The sequence below is a fragment of the Dipteris shenzhenensis genome, chromosome 5, assembly GCF_047967505.1.
Source record: "Dipteris shenzhenensis isolate YYH24624 ecotype China chromosome 5, Dip_SZ_1.0, whole genome shotgun sequence".
Classification (NCBI taxonomy): domain Eukaryota; kingdom Viridiplantae; phylum Streptophyta; class Polypodiopsida; order Gleicheniales; family Dipteridaceae; genus Dipteris; species Dipteris shenzhenensis.
In genome coordinates, this window is record NC_141600.1 from 55,131,414 (window position 1) to 55,158,926 (window position 27,513).

Below are 27,513 nucleotides of genomic sequence, written 5' to 3' on the forward strand. Positions count from 1 at the left end.
AGAAGGCGTAACCCATACTCCAGGTGAAGTCCTGTTGCATCCTCTACATCCTTGCCGCCATCTAGAGGGCCCCTTGCCAAATCAGCTACGCTGTAGGGCAGCTCCATAGACAATACAAGATCATCTCGAGATCACCCTCAATGTAGCTGTGGCACCTCCCATCGACACGCATCTGCTCTAGCCAAGGGCTGATGGGAAGACACCATGGGCAACCATGAAGAAGATATAAGTAATCTTCTGTGGCTGGTGGTTGATCCACAAGCGCGACCAAAATCTGGAAACAACCTCCTTGGCCACCTCAATCTGATGCTGCTCACTCAGAGAAGTCCAAGCCATAGCCTCTAGCTAGATGCGACAACTAATGTGTGCCATGTATGACTAACGTGTGTTGTCGCCTCTAGCTAGAGGCAACAACTAATGCATATTGTGAAGAAAGGCACCTCCACAACCCTCACTGAGTGCCCTACTATGGAAGGCCAAAACCACTCGCTTGGATCCCATTGCATCCTTTGCCACTCAAGCAAGTCCGGGGCCCCATCAAACTCTGGGTCTCCATCTGTCTCTAGATGGAGAAGACCTCCTAGCCCCACTTTGTAGTAACTGGAGTGGAACTATCCATGGGCTCGAAGGCCACCTCTATCCTAGAAAATATCCATACCAGCATGAGGGAACAAAGGCACTGAATAAACCCTAGCTGCAAGACTCGTGAATGGTGGAGTCTATGTCTTTCATCCATGTGCCTGCCTCTTCAGGTGTGAGAGGGCTCACACAAGTGCCTCTGTCTCGAAGAGGAGATGACAACATGCTCCAAAAACTTTTAAGTGACCAAAACATCTACTATCACAGGGAAAAAAAGCGAGGAGCTCCCCGTCTGCTGTTGCTGCCCGCCACTGCCTATCGCCTTCACCCAGCCCCTCTCCCTAGGTACCGTGGCCGCGCAGGCCCCCTTGCAGCACCTCGCCACCTCGCTCCTTGGCCGCGCAGACCCCTTGGCCCTGCACCCAGCTCACACGTCCTTGGCCGCACAGGCCCCTTGGCCGTGCGCCCAGTTCGCTAGTCACTGCGCAGGCCCTTGGCAGCGCCCAGCTCACAGGTCGCCGCGCAGCCCCTTGGCCCTGCGATCTGCTGCCTCGGCCGCGCAGGCCTCTTGGCACCCAGGTCACCTGCAAACCGGTAGCGCAGGCCAGGTCTTTTGGCAGTGCCCAGCCCAAGTCGCCTACCCCCCCCCCCTTCAGGTTGCCCCCCTCCCTTGCTTCAGGTTAGACAGTTTCAGGGCCCTCTCCGGGACGGTTCGCCTCGTGTTCCGGGGAGCTGTTATCCTGAGCTATTTCCAAGCATTGGCGGAGCTGTCTGTTTCAGCACTGAGCAACCTGTTTGCATCCCACGCACGCTAAAGATCGGAGCTTTCTTTACACAGTTTTCTTTTTTGGGTTTTACTGGTGGTTGGCTGTGAGTTCTTGGTGGGTATTTTCAGCAGAGGTAGCTCCTCCCCTTAGGACAGCATCAGCTGAGACAATGGAGGACACTAATGTCACTCCCGTCGCCAAACCTGAGGAGATTGAAGTCACAGTTTCTTTTCCTCCCGACATTGTGCAGATGATTGAGGTAGCAGAGGAGGGTTTTCGTTTGACTCACATCATTGGCTTTCTACCCGGTAGATGCCAGCAGTTACGTGATTGGGTGTACACCAGCATGGCCTCTTTGGGTGTCTCAGTTACGGTTTTCCGATTGCTTGGCAGAGGGTACTTTTCTTTTGGCCTTCAGTCTGCAGAGCAGGCTCAAAGAGTACTTATGAGCTCACCGATTCAGTTTCAGAGCAGAGTCATCCATTTGTGGCCTTGGCGGAAGCACTTCAGTTCTACTTCCCCTGGACCGCGACAGGTCTCCTTTTGGATCCTTTTCCCTGGACTTCCTGATGAGGTTAGCTCTTGTCGCAGAGCTGTGGAGCATATGGCTAGTGTGGCAGGTACAGTCATCCCTTCAGGTGCTAGACCTTCCTATGCTCAGTCACTTACTGGTACAGGTGTTACGAGGGTTAGACTCATTTCAGATTTCCCCCCTCCTCGACCTTTGCCTACTTTGATTTCGTACTCCACTGGAGATGGGGTCCAGATGCAGCAGAGGGTTTTGTATGAGGGTCTTCCTGATCACTGTCTTTTCTGTCGAAAGAGAGGTCACTTTATTAGGGATTGCCCCAGTCGTCGGCATCGATCTGAGACTCCGGATACATCTCATCCTCCGAGTGACCCAAAACCTACACCTCAGCCTCCAAGGGTCTCTGAGCCTGCTTCGACTCATTCAGCAGAGCGAGAGGAGATTCCTCTGGGGGAGCCTCCAGTGAACGCAGAGGACTTGGAGGTGCCTCCAGCGGAACAGATTTCATGGAGAGCTCGGAGGAGACGGAGACAGAGGGAGAGTCAGCAGTATGAGCAGCCCCCACGGGTCTCTGAGCCTGCTTCGACTCATTCAGCAGAGCGAGAGGAGACTTTTTTGGGGGAGCCTCCAGTGAACTCAAAGGACTTGGAGGTGCCTCCAGCGGAACAGCTTTCAGGGAGACGGAGACAGAGGGAGAGTCAGCAGTTCGAGCAGCCCTAGGTACGAGCTCATAGTTGGCAGAGAGTTGAGGCACATGTGTAGGAGACCCCGGATAGGGGAGATACAGAGGACCATCCACAGGCAGGTCTTGACACTGTGCAGGAGATGGTAGCTCAGGGAGTTGAGGCACATGCGCAGGAGACCCCGGAAAGGGGAGATGCAGAGGACCATCCGCAAGCAGGGCCTCACACTGTGCAGGAGACAGTAACTCAGGATTTGATGACTCTTGACACTTCCACCCCGGAGGTTCATATATTGGTTTCTGAGACAGTTATCCAGCAGGAGACTGCTCAGGCTGCGGACACGGTGATGGATGCCTCTTCACAGCAGTCCAGTGAGAGAGAGGTATTTCACGACACAGGTCAGAGTCAAAGACGTCCCAGGATCTCATGCGCTTGTATGAGGTTCCCTCAAGACCTCTTTCTCTTCCCTGTCGCACAGTATCTTCTTTTGTTGCTATGCGGAGCGTCCTCTCAGACACCCCTCCCAGTACAGCCTCGTCCTCGCAGCTTTTCACTCCTGGTTTATCCAGATCTTTTGCGAGTGCGGTCACAGATTTCGCTCAGTACCCAGACAGGCGTGAGGGTTGGGAGATCCTAGCAGATGAGATTGAGCGAGATTTTCAGTCACCCTTGCATACAGGCACCTCGTCATAGATTCTTCCTCTCCCTCTTACCTATTCCAGGTGTAGAGTTAGGATGGCTCAGCCTCTTTCAGCTCTTCTGACTCCTAGACCTGACCCCAGGATGGTTGACAGAGATCTTCCCGTTGAGTTTTGGTCCTTTTTGGCTCGAGGGGTTTCCACAGACTCCCTCACTAGATTGGAACTTCTCCCGGTATTTTGTCGACGGTCAGAGGAGGTAGAGGAGTACTTGGGATCTGTTACTCTATCCAGAGAGGGGCACATTCTTCGTTTCTCCGCAGGCAGCTTTCGTTCTCGGGGGAGCGAAAGCTGGTCAGCTGAGCTTCTTGACAGCGAGATTGATAGACAGCTTTTGAGCATGACTCAGTTTTCATTAGTTCACCGTATTGTCGGCTCGCAGATTCATTCTTGCCCTAGGACTCTTCGACCTGGCTTCGGAGGCAAGGCCTTTCTGTTTCTGTTCTTTGAGGTTCAAGGAGACTTTGATTTGCCCAGGAGTGCTGGTTGGTTTGACTTTCAGCTCCTCAATTCGCGCCAGAGTATTATTCCCTTGGATGGAGCCATTTTACATGAGTTGGGGCAGATTTGGAGCTTGATCAGAGACCTACTTTGGATTGCGCCGTCAGCGAGAGTCATTTGTGCCGCTGCCACTGGCATCCCCTCACTTCCATCCGATGTCTAGGCTGTCCATCATTTCTTGGAACGTGAGAGGACTGAACAGCCGCAGATTTATTTCAGATGCAGATGGTCGTAGATCGGGAGTTCCTGGATTGCAGCTGCTTAGGGACTCCCTTCCATTTATTTCCTCAGGGTCCCCTCCAGACATTGTGCTTATCCAGGAGCATAAGCTCTCCCACGACAGGATTGACAGATGCAGATCCCTACTCAGAGGACAGAGCCGGACATATTGGAGCCCAACGGATGGTACGAGGGGAGGAGTCTGTATCTCAGTTTCAGCTAGGTGGGCCCCAGATATCACCCAAGAGGGTACACTAGTGGAGAGCAGGGCATGCTATGTTATTCTTCAAATTGAGAGCACAGCAGTTGGTGTTCTCAATGTGTACGCTCCCACGGATCCAGCCCGCAGACGTGCATTTTGGAGACAGCTCAGAGAGTCCCTTCCTCAGGCAGATGCCTGGATTGTTGGAGGAGATTTCAACATGGTTGAATTCTCTGAAGACAAATCGGGCCAGACAGAGGGTGGACTTTCTGATAGGGAGAGAGTGGAGTGGGATAGTTTTGTTTTGCATGCCAGACTTCATGATGCAGCTCGATTGGACGACTTTCGTCACTTGGCTGATAGTCTTCAGTTCTCTTGGTCCGGGGTTTTCCATGGCTCTCTCTCTTTGGCTAGGCTTGACAGGTTTTATATTGGCCATTGGGGCCAGGCCAGAGGAGGACAGATTGGGATCCGCCCGGGTTATGTTTTATCTAACCATGCTCCAGTCCTATTACAGATTCTCCCTACCTCTCGATTGGAGAGCACAGGCTTTGTGAGAGTTCCGGACTTTGTTTTTCAGGACACAGAGTTCGTGGAACGGTTGAGAGAGGCTTGGTTGACAGAGGACACTCCTGAGGATCAGGGCTGGTTGATGTGGGTAGAGGGGGCTTTGGCTAGAGTCAGCATGGCTTGCCAGTTGAGGGCAAAAGAGAAGGAAAAGCTCAGAATCAAAGATCGGAACGCAACAGCGGAGGTATCCAAACTTCAGAGATTGATTCAGAGCTTTCCTCATTCTCTTTTCATCAGAGGGCAGCTTTCAGAGGCTCAGGAGAGACTAGAGGAGATTCAAGGAAGGAGGGCCCAGTTCAAGTTTTACTCCCAGTAGACCTTCTGGATCCAGAAGGGGGATAGAGGCTCTAGAGAGTTCTTCAGGGCAGTGGGTCAGAGATACTCTTCGGACAGTCTTCGTAGACTTGTGGATGAGGCCGGGTCTCTTCAGACGGATCCTCATCGACTTGTTGAGATCACTTCTGATTTCTATTCCACTCTGTACACCGCTGATCCAGTCACCGAGGAGATGATCAGAGCCAGAGAGGAGATTTGGAGTCATGTCCCCCAGATGGTCTCAGACAGGATGAGTCATGTTTTGGATAGCCCGCTATCACTCCTGGAGATCACAGATGCGTTACATGAGCTGCCCAGAGACAGATGCCCAAGGGTGGACGGTCTGTCGCCCCTCCTTTTTAGAGCTCTCTGGGATACGATTGGGCCTCATCTACTTTCGACCTTTTCAGAGGCTCTCGATATAGAATCTTTGGGTGAGGCATTATGCACACGTATGATTTGTCTCATCCCGAAAGGGGGAGACAAGACAGTCCTACGTAATTGGAGACCCATCACACTTTTAGGGACAGCCTACAAGATCCTAGCGAAGACCTTGGCCCTTCGTTTAAAGCCTATGCTGCCAGATATCATCAGAGCTACTCAGACAGGATTTGTCCAAGATAGGAGTATCTTGGATAATATCTTCACTTTTTGGGAGGCCACTCACTGGGCGAAGGAGAGTCAGCAGGAGATTGCAGTTCTCCTTCTCGATTTTGAGAAGACTTATGACAGGGTGGACTGGGGTTTCTTGGAGGGCACTATGAGGAGGCTAGGCTTCAGTGATAGATGGATTTTATGGGTCTCCTCACTTTACTCTCACTCTTCTAGCAGGATGGTGGTCTGTGGAGGTAGAGGACCGGCTTTTCAGCTATCCTCGGTACGACAGGGATGCCCGCTTGCACCTTACCTTTTCCTTTTCGTAGCGGAGGCTATGGGATACTTTATGCAGGCTACCAGTCATGGCACTTTGGGCCTACATCTGCCTATCCGGCGGGAGCAGGAGCTTCTGGACACTGAGTTTGCTGATGATACGGCACTGACAGTCAGAGGAGATGTATATAGTCTTGCTACTACTGCGGATGCAATTGACAAGTTCTGCCTAGCCTCAGGGGGACTTGTCAATTGGAACAAATCAAAAGGCATATGGACTGGAGCTCAGCAGGATACCCTAGCATGGGGAGGAGACAGAGGCTTTGTATGGATACCCAGAGGCACCTCCACGAGATATCTAGGCTTTCAGGTTGGCATTGAGGTGTCCCCGATGCAACAGTTTGCCCCAGTTCTTGAGAGTATCCGGAGAAAGCTAGCCTACTGGAGTACGGCTACACTCTCTTTGGCCGGAAGAGCGCTGGTACTCAACCACGTTCTACTAGCGACTATGTGGTATGTTGCGTCATGTTGGTGCTTTCATGCTGACTCGATTCGTCAGGTGAGGAGATTGCTTCGGAACTTTCTGTGGAGTGGTGGTGATGGTTCTAAGGACACTAGGGCCAGAGTTTCATGGGATACTATCACTTTACCTTTCTCGCAGGGAGGACTTGGGGTTCTTGATCCGGAGATGCAGAGCAGAGCCCTTTTAGCCAAACTTCTTGTTAGAGGTTTGACTCCAGGAGATCAACCGTGGAAACAGTTCCTGCTGCATGGGATTCACCAATGCACCCCCAGAGCAGCAGGTCAGTGGGCAGGTAGAGTCAGTTGGATCTTCCTGACGGACCAGCATTCTCAGCCTTCCTCACCACTTGTGAAAAGGCTTGTTCAGATTTGGGATCATTTTCGACAGCACCTCATCATAGCAGTTCCCTCCTCCAGAGAGGAAATTGCCCGACAGCCACTTTACCATAACCCCCTAGTTCGGTACCAGGGATCTTCCCTTGGTACAGAACTTAGGACTCCCTTGGCCACATGGCATGCTCAGGGGGTTGTGACAGTTGGAGATTGGTTCAGGGAAGGTGTGGAGATGTCAGAGGAGGTGATCAAAGATAGACATGGGCCACTTGGACAGATTGCTGCCACAAGATTACTGATCAAGAGAGCTATTCCTTAGGAGTGGAGGGATGTACTTACAGATCCAGCCTATATTGATCCCATTTCTACTTGGTCAGGTTGTTTTAGTGAGAATGGGCTATGTATTGGAGTTCGCTTAGGACCGGCACCGTTTGTTTATTTTGAGATGGACTGCTCTCACAGATTGTATCCCACTCAACCCTTGGATCGTCAGGAGCTTCGTTGGCAAAGAGTCAAGGTCATTGGTTGCCTGGGTAAGGAATGGGCCACAGATCCTTCCAGGTTGACCATTGCAAAGGATATTAGATGGAGACTTTGGATTTTCCAGGGTCGACCTCTTGCGGAGCTTGACTGGGACCCAGGTGAGTGGGCATGGCCAGCTCCGGTGGCAGGCGTTCGTCCTCTTTCTTTCTTCCAGTACTCGACGAGGGCAGGTTACACGCTCCAGCAGAGAGACTCTCATCACATTCCATCTGCCTCCCAGCATTGGCACACACAGGGACTTAACTGCAGAGCTCTTGTTGAGCTACTGGACTCACTTTTGGGGCATCAGTAGAGCCAGGAAAGTCTCCTACTTTCTTTGGCTCACTATACATAGGGGCATACCTGTGGGTACTTGGCTCCAGCAGATGGGTAGACCCTCCTTGTGTAGGCGTTGTCAGTTTGCAGAGGAATCTAGCAAGCATTGTTTATGGAGTTGCACCAGCTCTAGAGTGGTATAGGTATCTTCAGGTTGTTCTCATATGTCACATCTGAGTCCTTTCTGATGACGTGGGGCGCTACTCTTTGGGAGAGAGGATCTGGAGCCTTTACTCTCTTTGAGTCAAAGCCAAGAGACCTCGGTTTCTTCATGCAGCGTCGCTAGAGACGGGGTCCCATGGAGGCCAGCATCATGGAGCCGCAAAATTTACTTTTGGTACCGGTATTAGCACAGGATTCCATGCCTACTTCAGCTGCAGGGTCAGCCTGGGAGGTGATTTCCAGCATTACCCTATGGCGGATATGGTGTTCGCGATGTTCTTTTCTCCTTGGGGACCATTTATGCACGGAGGCTGACACTCTCGCTTCCATTTGGGCAGAGATTATCTTCACTCTTAGGAGTCAGTGGGACCGGTGTACAGGCACCTCTTTGGCAGCTCGTGGGAGACTTATATCCTTCATGAGGACATGGGACTGCTCTTTATTTTTTCACTTGACCCCTTTTGGGATGTCGTGGCATTTTAGACCACCTCCATGGCTTTTTTGCCACATTGTTGAGGCTAGGGATAGAGTACTTTCTCTCCCACCTGTTGTATAATTTGTTTTGAATGGAATATATCACTTCTTTTTAAAAACATGCTCCAAAAGATCTGGCCAGTACACTATCCCACTATTCGCAACTAATGTGTCCGTTACCCCAACATGAAAGCCCTCCTAATCTCAAACTTCCGGATCCCAGAGAAGATACTAGCGCTCAAACTCCACACAACACCAAGGGCTGGCCCGAATGAGTAACCCAGACAGACGCTACCAAACTATGTGCAAACTCCTCATCAATGGTGAGCCCTTCCTAGTGGTGGGGCCTCTGAGAAGATCCACCAATTACAGACAGCCACTAATGGCCTATGCCGAGGATGTTCCTGAGAAACCCTATCTAAAGCAAGAGCTTGCAAGGCGGCTATGGGCCTAGGGGTGAGACCTTGCACTACCAACTTGCTCAAAAGGGCTTTGCTTGGCATCTGTAGATCTATGATGCCATGTCCTCCCTCTACCTAGGGCAAGATCACAATAGACCCTGGCTCTAATGTTTTCCTCGTGCCATCTAATCCTACCCACAAGACATTACGTACCAAGAGCCTGAGCTGACCCATGCAATCCTATGAAAATACCAATATGACTAAACTTGGAAAAGTAAACCCATGACAACAAGGGGAAAATGTGTCCCCTTCAATCAACAGAAATCACTGTAGAGTCCAAAAACAAAGCTCTATGTTAGATCTTACTAACTACATATTTCATGCACCTACTTGTCCCTTCTACTAAGAACCACCATAGCAGAGTAAAACACCACAAAATCAAGAGTTTTTAAAACCTGATGTCTCATGCACGTACTTCAATTTGGTAAGTTTAAGTTACCAATGACCAAAAACTGCTTTATCAGACCGTTACTGAAAAGAAAGGCCCAATGGTTATAAATATTTCGCACTGTAGATGTGTCCATTGAGCAGCAGATATGCATGAATGGCAGGCACATACGACCCACAGGATCACCCATATTCTTAAAAAGAACCACTTTTCAGAGTGGTTTACCCCATTATTTGTACTGGTCTCCCAACGAACTTTGCATGTCCTTAGATCAAACAACTTTAAATCACCATTATCATAGCCTGTGAGCAAGATACAATAAGTTCTTTGTTATGCTTGAAAAAAAATCTTGGACTTGGTCTGTCTAGAAATTACTGTTGCTATTCAAGAGACGAATTTCAAGACTCTTACTATGATCTCTATGATTATGACAATTTCATACATGGGACTCATATACAAGGGAAGAAATAACAAATATCATATATGAAGAGAAATTTACAGACCTGCCAAAACACATCGTTCTTCATCATTGTAGGAATTCCCTGGAATTCAACAGAGAATATATCAGCTCATCTATTCAAGACACTTTGCAAATGGACACCTTCTCAAGCAAATTGACAGGCAAACTAACCACAAGACCACACAGGTTAAATGCAGCATCACATTGCTGTGTGCATGTGAGTGTGGGGACAAGCAGAGCCTTGAAGCTACAAACTTTATTTTCATTTCCCCAATTAGAATAACAAAACAGCAGCTAAATCTAATCCCCACAGGCTTGATTAATTAACTCAAGATTGATGGAGAATCTCCAATGATTCAAGAAGTGTACTAGCTTCCATGTGGCGGAAGGGGGACTGATTGAAAAGGAAATAATAAATTGAGAAACTGATGCTGATATTGATGTCCACACCACAATTTCAAACTGGTGGCTGCCTCAAATTATTTGCATTTCTCCGATGGGGACCCATTGGTAACTATAAGATGTCAAAATTGATTTGCATTTCTCCAATGGGGGTTCGCAGCAAGAAGGAGAGTGAAACATTCCGTAAAGCAGCTGATTTGCCTCGAAATGGGTGCCAATAGGTCCATACAGCAAGATATGCAGTTTGTACAGCAGCCTTGGGAAGCGAGCCTTAGAGAGAGAGAGAGAGAGGTGGAGAGATGACCTCGGGATGCGAGAAGTGAGAGAAGAGCAAAGAAGAAACATCAAAAGACCCGAACAATAGCCTTGGAAGGAGAGTGGGTAGACTTGCATGAGGGATTGCCACGTGGCTTCTCATTAAAGTCTAACCCTTGCAAACCAATGGAACATTGGTTTGCCCCCACATTATAGTTCTAACCCCTAAAACCAATGACAACATTGGTTTCCTTTGGCCCAACTTTATGACCCCTCTAAACCTTGGCTCGCCCCTAGCATTTTAGGCCTAGTGTGCGCACCTAGGAATTGACCCCATTCCTAGGGACTTTTGGGAATTGTCGCTTCCCTTGGAATAGTCCCCTATGCCAAAGTTAATCACGGTTCAAAAATTCGCGTCCCCGTGACATACCCTCCTCTTGAAACAGCAAACTATTGAGTTTGTTGCAATAAACATAAAAACCAGCAATGATGATATGCTCTAGGAGAGCGCGCGAGTCCATCCATATATCAATGCATCATCCGTGTGGAGTGACTAGTACACTCATCCTAGAGGTCCCATAGTAGATGTACTATCAGCAAGCAATATCTCGGGTGAGACATATAGTGTCACCAAGCGACTTCTAGATACCGAGAGCCTGTCTGCTGACAAGGGAGTGGAGGAACTACTCCCCTCTTGAACATCATGCAATGCTCCAGACCTACGGTTTGCTAAGCCTGAAGGAGTTACAACCAAAGTCAGCTCAAAGCACAACTACTGAGTGGACTATGCCACTCTGAGTGAAATCTGCTGGCTCACTCTCCTCCAATAACTTGGACCACACACACATGGCAATATTGGATCCTAGGAACATAGATCCCGGTACTCAATATCCTTTCAGACTTGCATCACCGCGAGCTGAATCGGTTCAGCCAATCTATGCTACACTTGGATCCTTGCCTCATGGTTCAAATCAAACACAAACTGGCATGTACTAAATGGATTTACTGCTCGAGCCATGCAGGGCAACAAGAGCAGCCAAAACAGGCATGTGATACATGGGTTTGGTGCTCTAGCCATGCCGGGCAACAAGAGCAATCCAACACTGGCAAGGAATACTCATTCTGCAATTTACCATACAGCCTAGAAAGAGGAGACACTCCTGGGCCCATAACCCATAGGTATTATTTGCCAGAAGCTGAAGTATAATAGACAGAAGACACCCGGTCTCTGGATGGCTCTTCCCATACCCTAGGCACCATGAGAAAGTGTAGCTAAGGATTTTATCTCTAATATTCCTAGGTCAAAGCAGGGGAATGATGTACGTGGGCATCTGAAGACTGCCACGTGGGCAGATCAGAGATTACAGGCAATCTGCCATGTAGCAGCAATCTTAGGTGCTGCAGTAGGACCTGCAAAGGACAGCAGATCAGTACACGATCGCAAGGCAGACAATATGGCCCAATCAGAGGTCTGTACCTGGTCAGCTGCAGCATGGACAAGTGACTGGAGCTGATACAGAGGTGCATATGTGCAGCAGGAACAGTCAACTGGTACAGCATCCAACTGCAGGTACAGTGGGGTGGTAAAAGGCCTGAGAAGTCTGCAGGGGATCGGGTGCAGTTCCATAAGACTGCAGATTGGCTGGGGCAGGTCCCAACAATAGGTGCCTGGACCAGGGCCATAAATAGGCATCTATGCTGGTCAGCTGATCTAAGGAGGTCTCTGGCGCGCTGACAAACTGGTTGGCCAATTCACAGGGCTCCTAGCTCTATAAATAGGACCCTAGATGGGGCAGTCTGCTGTTTATTGTGTGCCTCACCATTGTCTGTCCATTGAAGCAGCAAGGAGGACAGACATCAGGGCTCCTTGTACCTCACAAAGTGGCTAGAGACAGGAGCAACAAGATCAGTACAAGAACATACCTCACCATAGACTGCACTGCAAGCAAGGAGGTCTGACAGAGGTATCTGAGAAGCCCATTGAAGCTCCATAGGAAGCTGACCAAAAAAAAATTTAAGCGGAAAAGGACTCTATTAAGTATGAACAAAACCTGTGAGAGCAAGGTCAAAGCAGAAATACATCATGCAAGCATCAAAAAAAACATGCTATAAGGGGCCAATAAAAAGATCCTTGGAGCGAACAAGAAATAAACCAAAGTTTTTGAAGTGCCAGGAGGAGGTAGAAGATAGTGCTGAGGTCAAGGGGTCTACAACTAGACAGTACTCTATCTTGTAGACAGTGGCACAATGAGCACACCTCTTTTGTCCATCTTTGGAGCAATACATGTTTACTGTTTCTACTCTATTGGTCATTGTTCAATATCTGTGTCTGCATCTCTCTATCTGCTTGGAAAGGAGCAAGATTTCAATTTAGCGTTGTCTTTCCTCAGCTACGGTTATCATTCATACACATTCTTCCACTACAGCAGTGTAGGCAAAAGTAAGGAACCTTTGTCTCTCTTTCTAAACATTGTATCAGATCCCTGAGGAAGAATCACAAGTCCATGGAGCTTGGAGTTGAGAAACTTTGGAAGGAGATCTCAGTTCAAGTCCGTGGAAATCATCTATGTCATCTGAAGGGCAGGTGCCTTTGCGAGAAGGAAGGTGACCAAGAATCAAACACATATGCCTTAGTGAGGGATTGCTTGTTGTTGTATCAGTTGCATATGCCTTGAGTTTTATTCCAGCTGACAAGTCACCTGGGTGGCAAGGAAGTTGTGGAAGATAACAATGGGAGCCCAAAAACGTAAAGGATGCAACATGAAAAGTAACAAAAAAAGGTGATCCAAACAAGGCCGAAGAGCTTCAAGATCTTACAGCATTACAACCTGGGAAAGGTCATCGCCGCTCACCTTTGAAGAGCTAGGGGCTATGTTGGCACAAGAGCAGGCTAGGGCAAGAATCTATGGCAGGACAATGGCAATGACAAAGCCTTCATTGCACAAAGCAAGAGTAAGAATGTGAGAAAGTGCAAGTCTGGCAACAGCAAGCCCAACAAGAAGAAAGACAACAAATCTGATGACAGGGAGGATTCTTTTAGTGGAGGAAGCAAACAAAAGAAGAAATGCTTCTACTTCTACCAGCCATGACATTATGCACGGGACTGCAGAAAGAAAAGGCTGGCAGGAGAAGAAGAAGAGAAGAAGGAGGCCACACATGAGTCAGAGGAGTCAAAACTAGCACCAAATGTGGTAACAAAAACACGATGGTACAGATAAGGATGATAAGGCCCTAGTAGCTCAGGACAGGAACAAAGGAAAGGGCAATCGTAAGTGGCAAAGGCAAGCCCAAAAAGGACAGATATGACGACCGAGAGGACTCTTCAAATGAAGATAACAACAAGAAGAAAAGAAATGTTTCTATTGTGATGAGCCAGGGCATTTTATGGATTACAAAAAGAAGAAGACTGATAAGAAGCAGAAGGGGGCTAGCTCAAAGTCAGAGGAGTCAGCTCACTTGGTGGTGGTAAAAGATAAATTTTTCGAGGTGGCATCTCCGAGTGCTGCTGAGATTAGGTATATGGAGCGCGGTGTTACTGTCAGAATGTCCGACATTGAGGTGTGGTCACAAGAGAAGTCAAAAACTTTGTGAAGGTGATGGACCGTGATGAGTTTCTGGAGCCATCCAGGTAATCTGGATTTATGCCTAGGATGTGATGTCTCGGATATGTTGTTTGGTTGCAGACCTAAGCCAGATGGAGGGCGGGTTGAAACAGACCCTGAGAGCCTGGTGCATGGAGGACTTCAGGCTGTTCACCATCATGAGGGGGACAGTTGGAGAATGCTGGTACCTGGAGTGCTCGAGTTCGAAGGAAGGTTTGTGACTGAAGCAGATGGTGCCATCAGGTGCTGCCAAAGATGGGCCAGAATTCCCCTGCTGGGTCGGTCAGTTCAAGAGGGCCTTGTGCCCTATATAAGGGAGCCATTTGGGCCTCCATTGGTCTCACTTGGAACAGCCAACCAAGAGCACATAGGACCAGCAGTTAGGCTTCCTTGGGCCTATACCCAGGAGGTGAAGGAGACCTAGAAGGAGCTACAGACTAAGCTTGAGGTGCTGCCCACCTAGACTGGCTATCCAAACAGCAAGGTGAAAGGGATCACTGGACAGAGAGTCTACATAAGCTCAGACGAACACGTGGGCTAGAGATTCAGAGGTGCCAGGCAGTTAGTAGGAGGAAATTTTGGTAAGATCGGAAGACCAAGGTTTGGTGGGACTCCGCATCTCCTTTTGTATTGTGTCCAGTTTGTGGACGGACGGAAATATAAATGTTGCTTCTATATTTGTCTTGAATGCACTGTCTATTTGCTATCCTGCACACACATCTATGGTTGTGAAGTACACACAAGTAATGAAGTTTGATCCTATAGTGAAACACTTCCATGTGTAATTCCTGGGCTCATCTATCGGTCTTCCAGTCTGGTATACCCTCTGGTGGGAGTTCCATTTTCTAACAAATCCATCAATAACAGACGCTGATCTTTCTGGATCATCAAAACAGCAAGGTACCACATCCATTTTGGACATATCATTTGCAGATTCAGGGAGTCTATATGTGGGATTGCAAGAATAACAATTTAGCGAAGCTTCCCTTCCCTCATGATGAGACTAAAAAGGTGTGGGATTTTAGCACCAAACTGAAAGAATGTCTGGCCATATGCAGACAGAGAGTGAACAATCAAGAGGATTCTTTAGATGCAGGTAGAAGGAGAATGAAGATTTTTAAAACATAGTAGAAGACCAAGTTCAGCCATAAAAGCCCTTCAGCTTTGAGATGCAGGCAGCAGTATGATAGTGCTAAATGTCAAGATATTGCAAATACTGAGAGATGAGAACGCTGCACTTTAAATATGCCTGGAAGAGCTTAAAACCAACCATGGGCAAGTCTTGGAAGAATCCAAGAAATGGAGGGAAAAGTGTCAGAGGACACTCCAAGGCGACTCAACCTTGACCAGGATGGGTTGAGAGCCAGAAATCCATGACAGTCATTCAAGAAATGCTTGATAACGATACCAGACATAAATAGAAGCTCTAAACCTGAAGATGGTAGGGGGGGGAGGACGCAATAAGCCCACTGGAAACAGCCAGGAAGTCGTGCATGCTACCTTCGGGGTGGTAAAAAACAGATTGAGAATGATGGAGGGTTGGAAAGAATGAGACAAGAAAGAAGCCCCTGATTGTCAGTTTCAAGTCAAACATGGGGTGCAATGGTATTTCCATCGTTTGCACTCTTGCAGTCGATGACTTGCTATTGCCTCCAATTTTTAGGCTGTTATAAATTCCTACAGCTTTGGACAAATGCATCTCCTCTAGGAAAATGGCAAAATGATATCAGCATCTACACTACAGGGAGTTAAAAACAAGTATGGACACCTTCAAAAGTTCAAGACTGGACCCATTGCTGATTTGACTCCCCATTCTGTGACAAAGTTTACATCTACCACAATTTACTTGTGTAATGCGCCATCATTCCTTGCAACGAACTTCAGCCTCGACCCATGACCTGTACGTGACTTTTGAGTCAGGAATCGAGAGTGAGTTGACGGGAGATGGATACCTCATGCACGTTGGCCACGGGGTTGTCACAGAGTCTGTCATCCAATGGGGCCACACTGGGACTACCGGATATTCAACAGACAATCAAAAGGTAAAGAACGAAGCTCCTGCGAGCCCCCCTCCCTCCCTTCCGCAGCCTCTACCTCCCTACCCTCCTTCGCCTCTCTCCCTCGCCCTCGCCTTACCCCCCTCGCCCTCGCCGCACACCCCCCGCCTCAGCCCGCCTCCACGCCCTCACCCCTCGCCCCTCCGCCCCTCGACCCTCGCCTCACCTCTCGCCTCGCCCCTCGCCCTCACCCCCCCGCCCCTCGCCTCGCCCCTCTGCCCGCCCCCTGCCTCGCCCCTCGCCTCGCCTCGCCCCTCCGCCTCGCCTCGCCCCTCACTTCGCCCCCGCCCCTCGCCTCGCCCCCCGCCCCTCGCCCCTCGCCCCTCCGCCCCGCCCCTCGCCTTTCACCCCCCCCGCCCTCCGCCCTCGCCCTTCACCCCCCCTCCGCCCCTCCGCCCTCCGCCCTCGCCCCTCGCCCTCGCCCCTCCCCCCCCTCCGCCCTCGCCTCCGCCGCCGTCCCTCCCCCTCGCCTTCGACCTCCGCCTCCGCTCTCGCCTCCGACATCCGCCCTCCGCCCCTTCCGCCTTCCGCCTCCGCCCCCGCCTTCGCCTCCGCTTCCCCCAACCGCCTCGATTCGTCTCGTCTCATCCTTCTCCGTCACACCCAGGCTCCATCCCTCGTCTATCTCCCCCCTTTTTGGTGGCAGCCTCTTCTTCATCGGAGGTCTCGCAGTTTGTCTTGGCGGTATGGCGGCTCCCTGCCCGGAACCGGAGGCCCAACCGGACCCTCCCTCTCCAGATGCCTACCGCGTTATCTTGACAGAGCAACAGTCGTCTCAGGTACAACAGGTTGCCAATGACTTTGCCCTTACTTCCGTCTATGGCAGAGTCATTGGACACTCTCCCTCCAGATCAGCCATCAGGGACTGGCTCCAGTCCACTCTCATGCTAGAGGACAGCCACATCGAGGAGGTGGCCCTTATGGGAAGGGGCATCTTCTGGCTTAAACTCTCCACTGCGAAAGCTGCGAGAAACCTGATTGCTGGTTCCCCCACATCTGTGGATGGAAAGATCATCATGATAGTCCCTTGGTACCGTGGATTCAGCGCAACGGATTTTGATGCTCAATTCCGCATACCTCGCCACCTAGTGACGCTAGTTTTTCCAGGCCTTGCTGCTAAGTTGCGGCCGATAGTCAGGGACCTGGGTTCCCACTTTGGCTGGGTGATGCATGACACTTTCGTCGACGCGGTTACTGCGGCAAGAGCTCCCCGAGTCCGTGTGGCTGTGGCGGACCCTGCGACTCTCCCTGCAGTGATTGAGATCGTGACAGATGCTGGCAGCATTACTCAGAGCATGGTAGTCACAGGACAGCCAGGCCAGTGCCTGAGGTGTCACAGCTTTGGGCACCTGGCTGCTACTTGTCCACGATTCTCTAGCTCCTCTCGGCCCCCCCCGCCCCCCCCCCTCCGCCCCCTCCCCCCCCCTCCGGGCAGCCACGTCAGGAGGAGCAAAGGCAGCCGGAGTCCAATCCAGAGGTGGTTGGCGGCTGGACCGAGGTCAGAAGGAAAAGAGGAAAGAATAAGAAGATTTCTGACAAAGGCAAGGAGGCAAAGGTTACCCAACCTGCAGCAGCGCCTCAGAGACCTGACAGGCAGCCGCCCCGGGGTCCTGGGAGAGCTTCTTCTTCGACTGTAGCCCGCCCTCCGCAGCCTCAGGTCCCCCTCTCTTCCGCTCCCCAACCCCCTTCCACTCAGCCCCAGCCCCTTGCCCAGTCGCAGCCCCCTCTTCCCGACCCGCAGCATCAGCCCCCGCCTCTTCCTCTTCAGCCCCCTCCTCTTCCTACTCAGCCCCAGTCCCAGTTTCAGCCCCATCCCCTGAGAGTTGGAGAGGGAGATAGAGTAGGGAGTAGGAGTTGACTCACTGCACACACACAATAGTGGGGATAATCACAATGAGTGAGTGGTACCTCCCCAAGCACACACTTTATATATATTATGGATAAGGTAGTAACCCTTAAGTACAGCTAAGTACAAATGTGTACTTAGCGTACTTAAGTGTCCTACACTAAAGTACAACATAAAGTACTGTTTACATAGGGTGGCCAGTGCCTTTACCCCAACAACCTCCCACTTAAAGGCAGTGTGCCCTCAAGGAGAGAGAGAATAAAAAACAGCAAATGTATACAATGTACAAGACCAATATGCTGGCCTCAACCAATACCCATAAGAGATCTGCAGTGTGCAAACCTCTCTGCAGCTAACCCTTTGGTTAACAGATCTGCCGGATTGTCATCTGTATGCACCTTAACAAGCTGAATTTGCTTGTTCTCAAGCACCTCCCTGATGAAGTGATATTTCACATCTATGTGCTTCGTCTTTGCATGAAAGACAGGATTACGTGCCAACTGTATGGCACTCTGACTGTCACAATGCAACAATGGAATCTCCAATGGATAACCCAAATCTGCCACTAGCCGAGATAGCCATATAGCCTCCTTGCATGCCTCAGTGGCTGCAATATATTCAGCTTCTGTGGTAGACAGAGCAATGCATTGCTGCATTCTAGATACCCACGACACTGCACCTCCAGTGAAAGTGAAAACATATCCGGTAGTAGACTTCCGGGTATCAGGGTGACCGGCATAATCAGAGTCTGTATAACCCTGCACTTTTGCATCTTGACTGCCGAAACATATACACAAATCTTGTGTACCCTTCAGGTATCTCATGACACCTTTCACTGCATTCCAATGCTTCTTGCCGGGGTTTGCCATGTATCTACTAACCACTCCCACTGCAAACGCAATATCGGGCCTGGTTGCAACCATAGCATACATGAGACTGCCACATGCTGATGCATACGGAATCTTTGACATCTCAGCCCTCTCGGCATCTGTCTAAGGGCTGTCCAAAGCACTGATTTTCACATAAGGAGGCAATGGAGTACCAATACTCTTCCCCCCCTCCATGTGAAATCTCTGCAAGACCTTGCCAATGTATTCCTTCTGAGACAAGTATAGCAACCGCTTTTCCCTATCCCGAAGTATCCGCATGCCCAGTATATGGTTGGCATCACCAAGATCCTTCATATCAAAGGTTTGGTGCAATCTTTTCTTCAAGGCATTGATCTCCTTATGAGATTTTCCAGCAATCAACATATCATCCACATACAAAATGAGGATCAGTAAACTGCCATCTGAAGCTTTCTTGGTATACAAGCAGTGATCAATGTCACTTCTCCTATAACCTTGGATTCGCATGAATGTATCAAACTTATGATACCATTCTCTGGGTGCCTGCTTAAGACCATAAAGACTTTTCTTCAGTCTGCACACAAGCTTCTCCTTTCCCTTCACTGTAAAACCTTCTGGCTGCTGCATAAAAATCTCTTCATGTAAATCACCATGAAGAAATGCCGTCTTGACATCCATTTGGACCAAGTCCATATCTGCATGTGCAACCAATGCTAATACAGTTCTGAGAGTTGTCATCTTAACGACAGGAGAGAATATCTCATCAAAGTCAACACCATATTCCTGCTTGAACCCCTTGGCAACCAGTCTGGCTTTATGCCTTGGCTTTTCACCAGGTGTGACCTTAAGTCGATAAACCCATTTGCATGGCAGTACCTTCTTACCAGTAGGCAAGGATACCAATTCCCAAGTGCCATTCTTGTGAAGGCTGTCCATTTCAGACTTCATAGCAAGATCCCATTGAACCTTGTCTGCCCTCTGCCTAGCCTCTCTGTAGCATGAAGGCTCTCCACAATCAGTGAGCATCAAATAATCAATGCCTGGAACAAATCTTTCTGGCTGCCGCGTCGGTCTGGTTGACCTTCTAACCCAATGACCATCGTCTTGAGCTGGCTGTCCAGCCTGTTCATCACCCAGATAAGGTGGCTGTCCCATGTCTCCTGGCTGCATTTGCATGTCAGGAAGATCACCTAACTGTGCCTCATCCATTGGGATGTCTTCTGCCATACCTGGCTGTCCATTAGGACCTGCTGCAGCATCATTTAATGGCTGGTTATGCTGCTGTTGTGGCTGATTTACAGCCTGTCTGTGTTGCCCATGATGCCTGTCATCATCAATAGTTACTTTTAAAGGTCCCTGCTGTACAACAGGTTCCTTGAACATGATGGTTTCATCAAACACGACATCATTGCTGCGTATAAGCTTTCTGTTCTTGGGATCCCAAATCCTGTAGCCCATCTCACCTTTGTCACCGTAACCTAGGAATATGCATTTAAGAGACTTTGGATCTAGTTTAGTTCTGTCCTCCTTGCGTACATGCACATACGCGACACAACCAAAGACCCATAGGTGTTTGTAAGACGGAGGCTTACCCGTCCATGCCTGTTCAGGTACACCGCCACATAGTCTCTTGTTTGGTGACCTATTAATAAGGTGCACAGCTGTCTTTACAGCTTCAGCCCAAAATGTGTGGGGCAGTGCAGCATGTGACAACATGGATCTGACTTTCTCTTGAATGGTCCTGAACATTTTTTCAGCGGTACCATTCTGTGGAGGATCATATGGTGCAGACAACACCCTTTGAATACCCTTTGCCTCACAGAATTCTTGAAACTCTTTGGACAAATACTCTCCACCATTGTCAGATCGTAAAGCTTTCAGTTTATTGCCTGTCTCATTTTCGACCAGTGCAACAAACTTAATGAAAGCCTTGAACGTATCACTCTTCTTTTTGAGAGTGTAAACCCACACTTTGCGGGTGGCGTCATCTATGAATGACAGTATGTACTTAGAACCTCCTAAAGAGAGTGTAGGCATCTCACACACATCTGTATGTACAAGCTCCAAGAGCTGTAATTTCTGATCTGACCTTCTCTTATGAGGTATTTGTACTTGATGACCGTAGAGACAAAATTCACATTTCTTTAAATCTGAAAACTTTAGATTCGGCAAGTAACCAAAATGAGCCAATTGCTCCATTCCCTTAATACTCATATGGCCAAGCCGGCTATGCCACAATGAAATCTTTGGCAGCTCGGCGGCATTTACATCGGAATGCGGACAATGTCCAGCATGAAGTGAATACAAAGTATCAACCTTAGGACCCCTGGCAATAGCCATTGCCCCTTTGCTGATTTTCCATTTCTGACTGCCAAAGGTGGTCTGATAACCATCGTCATCCAATAAACTTGTGGAAATCAAGTTCTTCTTCACTTCAGGGACATGCCTGACTCCTTTGAGCATTAACTGTTGGCCATTTTCAAGAACAAGCCTGACATCACCTATGCCAATGATCGAACATGCATGGTTATCACCAAGAAAGACAACTCCCTTCTACCCTCCTGCATATCTGACAAACAGATCTCTGTAGGGTGTAACATGAAAGGAAGCACCTGAATCTATAATCCAGGAAAGCATATCTGATCCATCACCAGCATGAAGTGTATGAGCCTCCAGTGAAGAGGTGAAACATCTCTCACGTCCACTGTCACTGTCACTAACATAAGTAACATGCAGCTCCTCTTTTTCCTTGCCCTTAGACTTGCCTTGAGTCTTGCCTTCTTTGGCTCTCAGGTCGTTCTTCTTTTGAAAACACTTTTTCTCAATATGTCCCTTCTTGCCGCAATAGTTGCATACAAGATCACTTTTAGAGCGGGACTTGCTCCTCTCTCTTTCTTTGTAGTTTCCACGTGTCTTGGACCTGCTGCGTGCATTCAAAGCATTCGACTTCCCAACAGCATTGTTCTTTCTATTCATCTCTTCCTGTAGAAAAGCACTCTCCACATCTGCAAATAACAGAATGGCATTTGAGTTGCTGGTAGAAGTCCTGAATGTGTCCCATGACTCAGGTAGAGAACATAGGATGAGTGTAGCTTTCAGCTCATCATCGAGCTTCAACCCCTGGTTGATCACCTGGCTGAATATGCTGTTAAACTCAATAATATGAGTGGACATAGGTGTCCCCTCCTTCATTTGAAGACCAACAAGCTTTTTCAGCCAGTAAAAGCTTTTCCCGTGGCACTTTTCTTGGCATAAGTATCCTCAAGACGTTTCCACATCCTCCACGCAGTAGGTTCATCCCTGATGCCTACAACCAGTGAATCAACAACTGTAAGCATAATGGTCGACATGGCCAAGTTGTCCATCTTCTCCCACTGCTCATCAGTAACGTTGGAGGGCTTAACACCCTTCTCCTTTATAGGCTTGTACTGGTCCTTCTGCATCAACACATTGTAGCATTGTGTCCTCCATATGTTGTAGTTTTTAGCTCCTTCGAGCTTCTTTATCTGGAACAAGGACGACACGTCGCTGCCGGAACTCATGGTAAAGAAAGTAGAGTTTGTTCCTCAATGGAACCGCCTGACTCCCTGTAGTCGTGCAATTAAGCACTAGTCACTCCAAGAAAATTCTCCCGCAGCGGAAGTACGATCAAAAGTGAACTTGGTACTGTTTCAGTGGCACAAAACCAACTGAATATTTTTCTCCCACTTGCTGCAGAAACAGTACAGCAAGCTGTTCCTTTCTTTTTCGCTGGCGAAAGTGCGGTACGGCTGCGTTAAATCGCTCCAGAAAAATCCCAGAACTGATATAATAAAAAAAACAGCAGTACTTTTTGACTTTTTTTATAGTCAAATATGGTCAAACCTGATGTTTGACAGTCCCGGACTGTCAAAAAACAGTAAATCTCTGATTTTTTGATGAAAATCCCTGATTTTAGACCTCCATATGCTCCAAAAACTTCCCCCCCAACTGAATTTACAGTTTGGAAGTGAGGTGGCTCAAAAGCCCTTTGAATGCATGAAGAAAATCAGAGATTTGACCTCCAATCTGAAAAGATTGACCTTTGACCAAACACTGTAAGTCAAATGTGCATTTTCAAAGCATAGTAGTGCTCCACGAGATAGTCTGATGCATGTAGAGTGCTCCCACTTGACAGATTGCCGGTCAGGCAACAAAAGCCCCAAATTTGACGAAAGTCAAACTTGGTCAAAATCGACCAAATCTGTACCAAATGTGGTTGTACTTTCAGCAACAAGTTAAAGCATATGTCCCACGCACAATAGCATAAAAAGCCCCTTGAATTGACGGCACATTCCGTGCATTAACACAGTAAATGGCATCAACTGCTACTGCTCACAAGGCATGTGACTGCATGTCGTTTGACCTGCATCCAAGAGCATACACTGCATGTGTCTAAGCAGATCTGACCAATGCATATACCCAGTGCCAACACTGTGTACAATCACAAGCCAAGTGATAAGACCTGTCTCGACACTGTTTGCGGCCACTGTTTGCGGCATAAGCTAAGCCTCAGTGCGAGTGTAAGCCCTGCCCCAAGTAGAACACCTGTACGTGCAAATTTGCAGTACGAGGTACGAAAATGAAAGGGCAGGAATGAAAGTACAATGTAAATCAACAAAGTACCTGGCTCATATGCCAATGGCGAAGTACAGTGCTGTCCCGTGGACAACGAATAAACAGTAAAGAATTCCTCCTCAATGTATGAGCCCAGTGAGGCTCAAAGATCCTCCTCGATGTGCGGGAAAGCACAAAAATCAAAATCTGCTGTCGAAGTGCAAGAAAATACAGCAATGTGTGCCCTTGCACAGGATGCACCCGTACCCTGCGTACCTTTGCACGGTACCCTGCCTGTTGGCTGTACTTGTACGGAGATGAGTGCAGCCGTTGCTGCTGTTCGTCTGTCACGAAAAAAGAGCCGGAAGAAGGGGGGGGCTGGTACAGCGATGTGCCTTTCTCGATTTACTTGCACGCTGCCCGGAGAGCTCGTAGAACCACACGTATGTGCAGCTTTCTTTATCAGAGAGCAGCCACGGGGAGACACGCGCTGAATGCAGCCTATGCTGCTATTTCTGTCGAAGAGCAGCGTAGAAGAGGTCGGGGGCACGCGGGGCAAAGAAGGAAGAGGCTGGCGGGGCTCGGCAGTACGGCCGACCCCTGTTGGCCGGCTTGGCCCTGGCCGACCTGTGTCGGCCGACCTGCTGGTCGTCGCGCGCTGTGTCGGCCCTGTCGGCCAACCTGTGTCGTCGTCGCGCGCTGTGTCGGCCCTGTCGGCCGACCTGCTGGTCGTCGCGCGCTGTGTTGGCCCTGCCGGCAGCCACTCCCGCCTTGCTTGCAGCCGCTCCCGCTTGTGTGCAGCTGCTCAATGCTCGCACACAGCTCGTGCCTTCGCCATCGCGATGAAAGTGTTGCGTGCAGCCGCCTCGAGTTGATTTCCAGCAACAGCCCGTTGGCTGAGTGAGAGAGAACTCGCGACGGAAGTCACATAAGAGGAGAGCCCATGAGGATGGAGGGGATGAGGGGAGGAGTAAGAGAGCCTTAGCTCTGATACCAGTTGAGAGTTGGAGAGGGAGATAGAGTAGGGAGTAGTAGTTGACTCACTGCACACACACAATAGTGGGGATAATCACAATGAGTGAGTGGTACCTCCCCAAGCATACACTTTATATATATTATGGATAAGGTAGTAACCCTTAAGTACAGCTAAGTACAAATGTGTACTTAGCGTACTTAAGTGTCCTACACTAAAGTACAACATAAAGTACTGTTTACATAGGGTGGCTAGTGCCTTTACCCCAACATCCCCCCCCCCCCCTGCCCCTCTCAGCTCTCCTGCAGTGTCAGCTGCACCGATGGTTCCTCAGCCGCGTACAGCCCCCACTCCCCCTCCTCCGCCCCCCCCGCTAGTCGCTTCCGTGGAGTCTGAGTTGCCTACCCCTCAGCCTCCTCCCCCTTCCCCACCCCAGGCAGGACACCCCGAGTCTACACCACCCCTGGAGCAGTCTTCCCTATCTGCTAGCCCGACCCCCTCAGTTGCAGACTCTGGCGGGCCTCAGCTTCAGGAGAGAGAGCTTCCTCGCGACTTCTACAGATCTGGTCCCTGGGATTACTTGGATGTGGCCGACCTTGGGACTTTCCCTGCTTGCCTCGACATCAATATCTTCCTGCTCCGTAAAGGGGCGGATGGGAAGATCACAGCCTGGGCCCCGAGGGATGGCCCTAGCTTTGCTTTCACATTTCTCAGCGACGGCACCAAGACTTGGACAGACGACTCGGTCTGGGAAGCTCTCAGAGAGCAGACGCACGAGAGCAGACGCACGCCCAGGTTTGGCCCGTCGGGTGGACAGCTTCTCGAGACTCAGTGGTCCGAGGGTGACGTGCGCCTGCGGTGGCGTTGCGCCGCCAAGCGCTTCAGATTGATTGTGATCCTCAGGCCCCCTCTGTCGTGGCCCCTTCCCCAGGATGTCAGAGCCTGGACTCCTCAGAAACTCCGAGCCTTCTACGGGATGACTACCTCAAAGATCTCGAGTTGGCTCGAGAAAGCGTTTGTCCATGGCACTAAAGGCCTCATGCCTTTGCTAAAAGTTTTGAAGAATGGGCAGGATGACCACGCCTCCCCCTCCAAACCCTCTCAAAAGCGTCAACGCCTCCATTCCGAAATGTCAGCTTCTTCATCGACATCAGCCGCGAGCAGACAGTTGTTCGCAGCCTACCAGTCCTCATCATGAGCTTACACCTTGTCTCCTGGAACGTGAACGGGTTTCATTCTTCTGGCACCCGTGGTCCTAGGAAGCTCATCTTGAGACAGGAACTTCAGCCAGCAGTGATTGGTCGCTTGGATATACTTCTGCTCCAGGAGCATAAGCTTTCAGTGGCTCATTCCCGTAGCTGCGGGAAGATCCTCCCTGGACGCTCTCACACTTATTGGGAGCCCTCGATTGGTGCACAGGGGAGGAGTGGCGGTGTCTGTACTTCCGTTTGCGAGTTGTTTGCCCAGGGAGTTTTTGGTCATGGTACGTTGATTCCAGGCCGTGCACTTTGGGTTGGCCTAGAGTTGGAGGGTTAAAAAATAGGAATCCTCAACATCTATGCTCCCACAGACCTCCGATGCAGAGCCACTTTCTGGAGGACACTCACAGGGATTCTCCCAGACATGGATTCATGGATTGTTGGAGGTGACTTCAACAATCTGGAGACTTTGGAGGACCAGCAGGGCAGAGGACCAGAGTTTACAGGTATGGCTCAGGCAGAGCAGTCCGCTTGGGACTCCTTTATCTTCGCGACAGGAGGTAGGGACAGCTGGAGAGACCCGTCCTTCCACCGATGGCATGGGAGCTTGGACTTCTCGTGGGGTTTCCGCAGGGAAGGAGGCAGACTCCTGGAGAGACTGGATAGATTTTATGTCAGTGATTGGGACATCAGCAGAGGTGGTCAGGTGGGTATAGTGCCAAGGATGACACTCTCCGACCACGCGCCTGTGCTCTTATCACTAGACTCGGCAGCTCAGTCCCTTCCTCCCCGTTCGTGCCGGATTCCCGACTCCATCTTCTCAAGGGAGGAGGTGCGCAGTAGTATCGGTAGCCTTTGGGACAGAGATTGGGGCGAGTGCGTGGATCTGGTAGATTCGGTGGCGCAAGCTTTGCAGGAGTCCAGCCAGATTTGCCAGCTCACAGCCCTTCAGGTTCGCCAGGAGTGGTGGGGCACAGAGAGAGCTCTTCGCAGGGACCTCGCCTCCATTCAGCGACTCCAGCAGGCAGCTCCGGGTTCGGAGGAGCTTCGGATCCAGGCCCTTCGAGCCAGAGCCCTTCTTGAGGAGACTCTCCAGCGCCGCTCAGAGTTTTCCTATCACACCTCCCTCTCATACTGGGCTCGGAAGGGCGACCGGATGAGCAGAGAGTTCTTCAGAACGCATGGCTAGAGAGCAGCAGGTGATCAGCTCCGGAGTCTTAGGACAGCGGAGGGGCACATCGTTACTGATCCGGATGAGGTCTTGGGGTTGGCTACCGACTTCTACAGGACTCTTTTCCAGCAGGAGCAGCTTGCCCCTCATACTAGACGTTCCCGCGAGGAGGTGTGGAGGCACATTCCAGCCCTTGTTCAGCCCAGCATGCAGGCGACGTTGATGGCACCGTTCACTACTGACGAGATGCAGGAGGCCTTGATGGCCATCGATGGGCAGAAATGCCCTGGCGAGGATGGGCTCTCTCGCGCTTTCTTCACCTCCTTCTGGGATAAGATCCATCAGCCCCTCCTAGCAGCCCTTCAGAGGATTTTCAGCAGCGGACATATGCCAGAGAGCCTCTCCTCGGGATTGATTTGCCTCATCCCGAAGGGAGGAGATCGACAGGAGATCCGTCAGTGGCGCCCGATCACTCTCCTCACCACTGCCTACAAAATCCTTGCCAAGATGATCAGCGCCAGAGTTCGGCCTCTACTTCCTGACCTCATTCATGACACTCAGACAGGCTTTGTCCAGGATCGTAGTATCCTGGATAATGTCTTCACCTTCTCAGAGGCGACGGAGTGGGCTCAGCACAGTGGGTCGCACTTAGCCATCCTACTTCTCGACTTTGAGAAGGCCTACGATCGAGTGGACTGGTCCTTCCTGGAGGGTACTCTGGAGAGACTAGGATTCCCAGTAGGATGGATTCAGGGTATCTCAGCGTTATACAGGTCAGCTTCCAGCAGGGTCATCATTGGCGGCAGGATGGGAGAACGATTTCGTTTGGAGAGATCAGTGTGTCAGGGTTGCCCCCTCGCTCCTTACCTGTTTCTCTTCTTCACCGAGGCCATGACATACTACCTTCGGGCAAGGTCGACCGGAATCCGGGGTGTTCGCCTTCCCATCAGGGAGGACATGGAGCTCTTGGACTCGGAGTATGCAGATGACACAA

The 27,513-nt window shown here is 50.0% G+C and overlaps 1 protein-coding gene across 2 annotated transcripts in view; it reads right to left on the reverse strand.

Annotated features, from left to right (window-relative positions):
* LOC147902214 (dynein axonemal assembly factor 10-like) overlaps positions 1-27,513 on the reverse strand; it is a 68,092-nt gene that overhangs the window by 11,436 nt on the left and 29,143 nt on the right. For both annotated transcript variants that reach the window (XM_087374642.1, XM_087374641.1), the window contains exons 10-11: positions 9,635-9,673; positions 9,357-9,433 (exon numbers count right to left, since the gene is read on the reverse strand). In XM_087374642.1, coding sequence (XP_087230768.1) covers positions 9,357-9,433; positions 9,635-9,673 — 116 coding nt within the window. The remainder of the gene's footprint in view (positions 1-9,356; positions 9,434-9,634; positions 9,674-27,513) is intronic.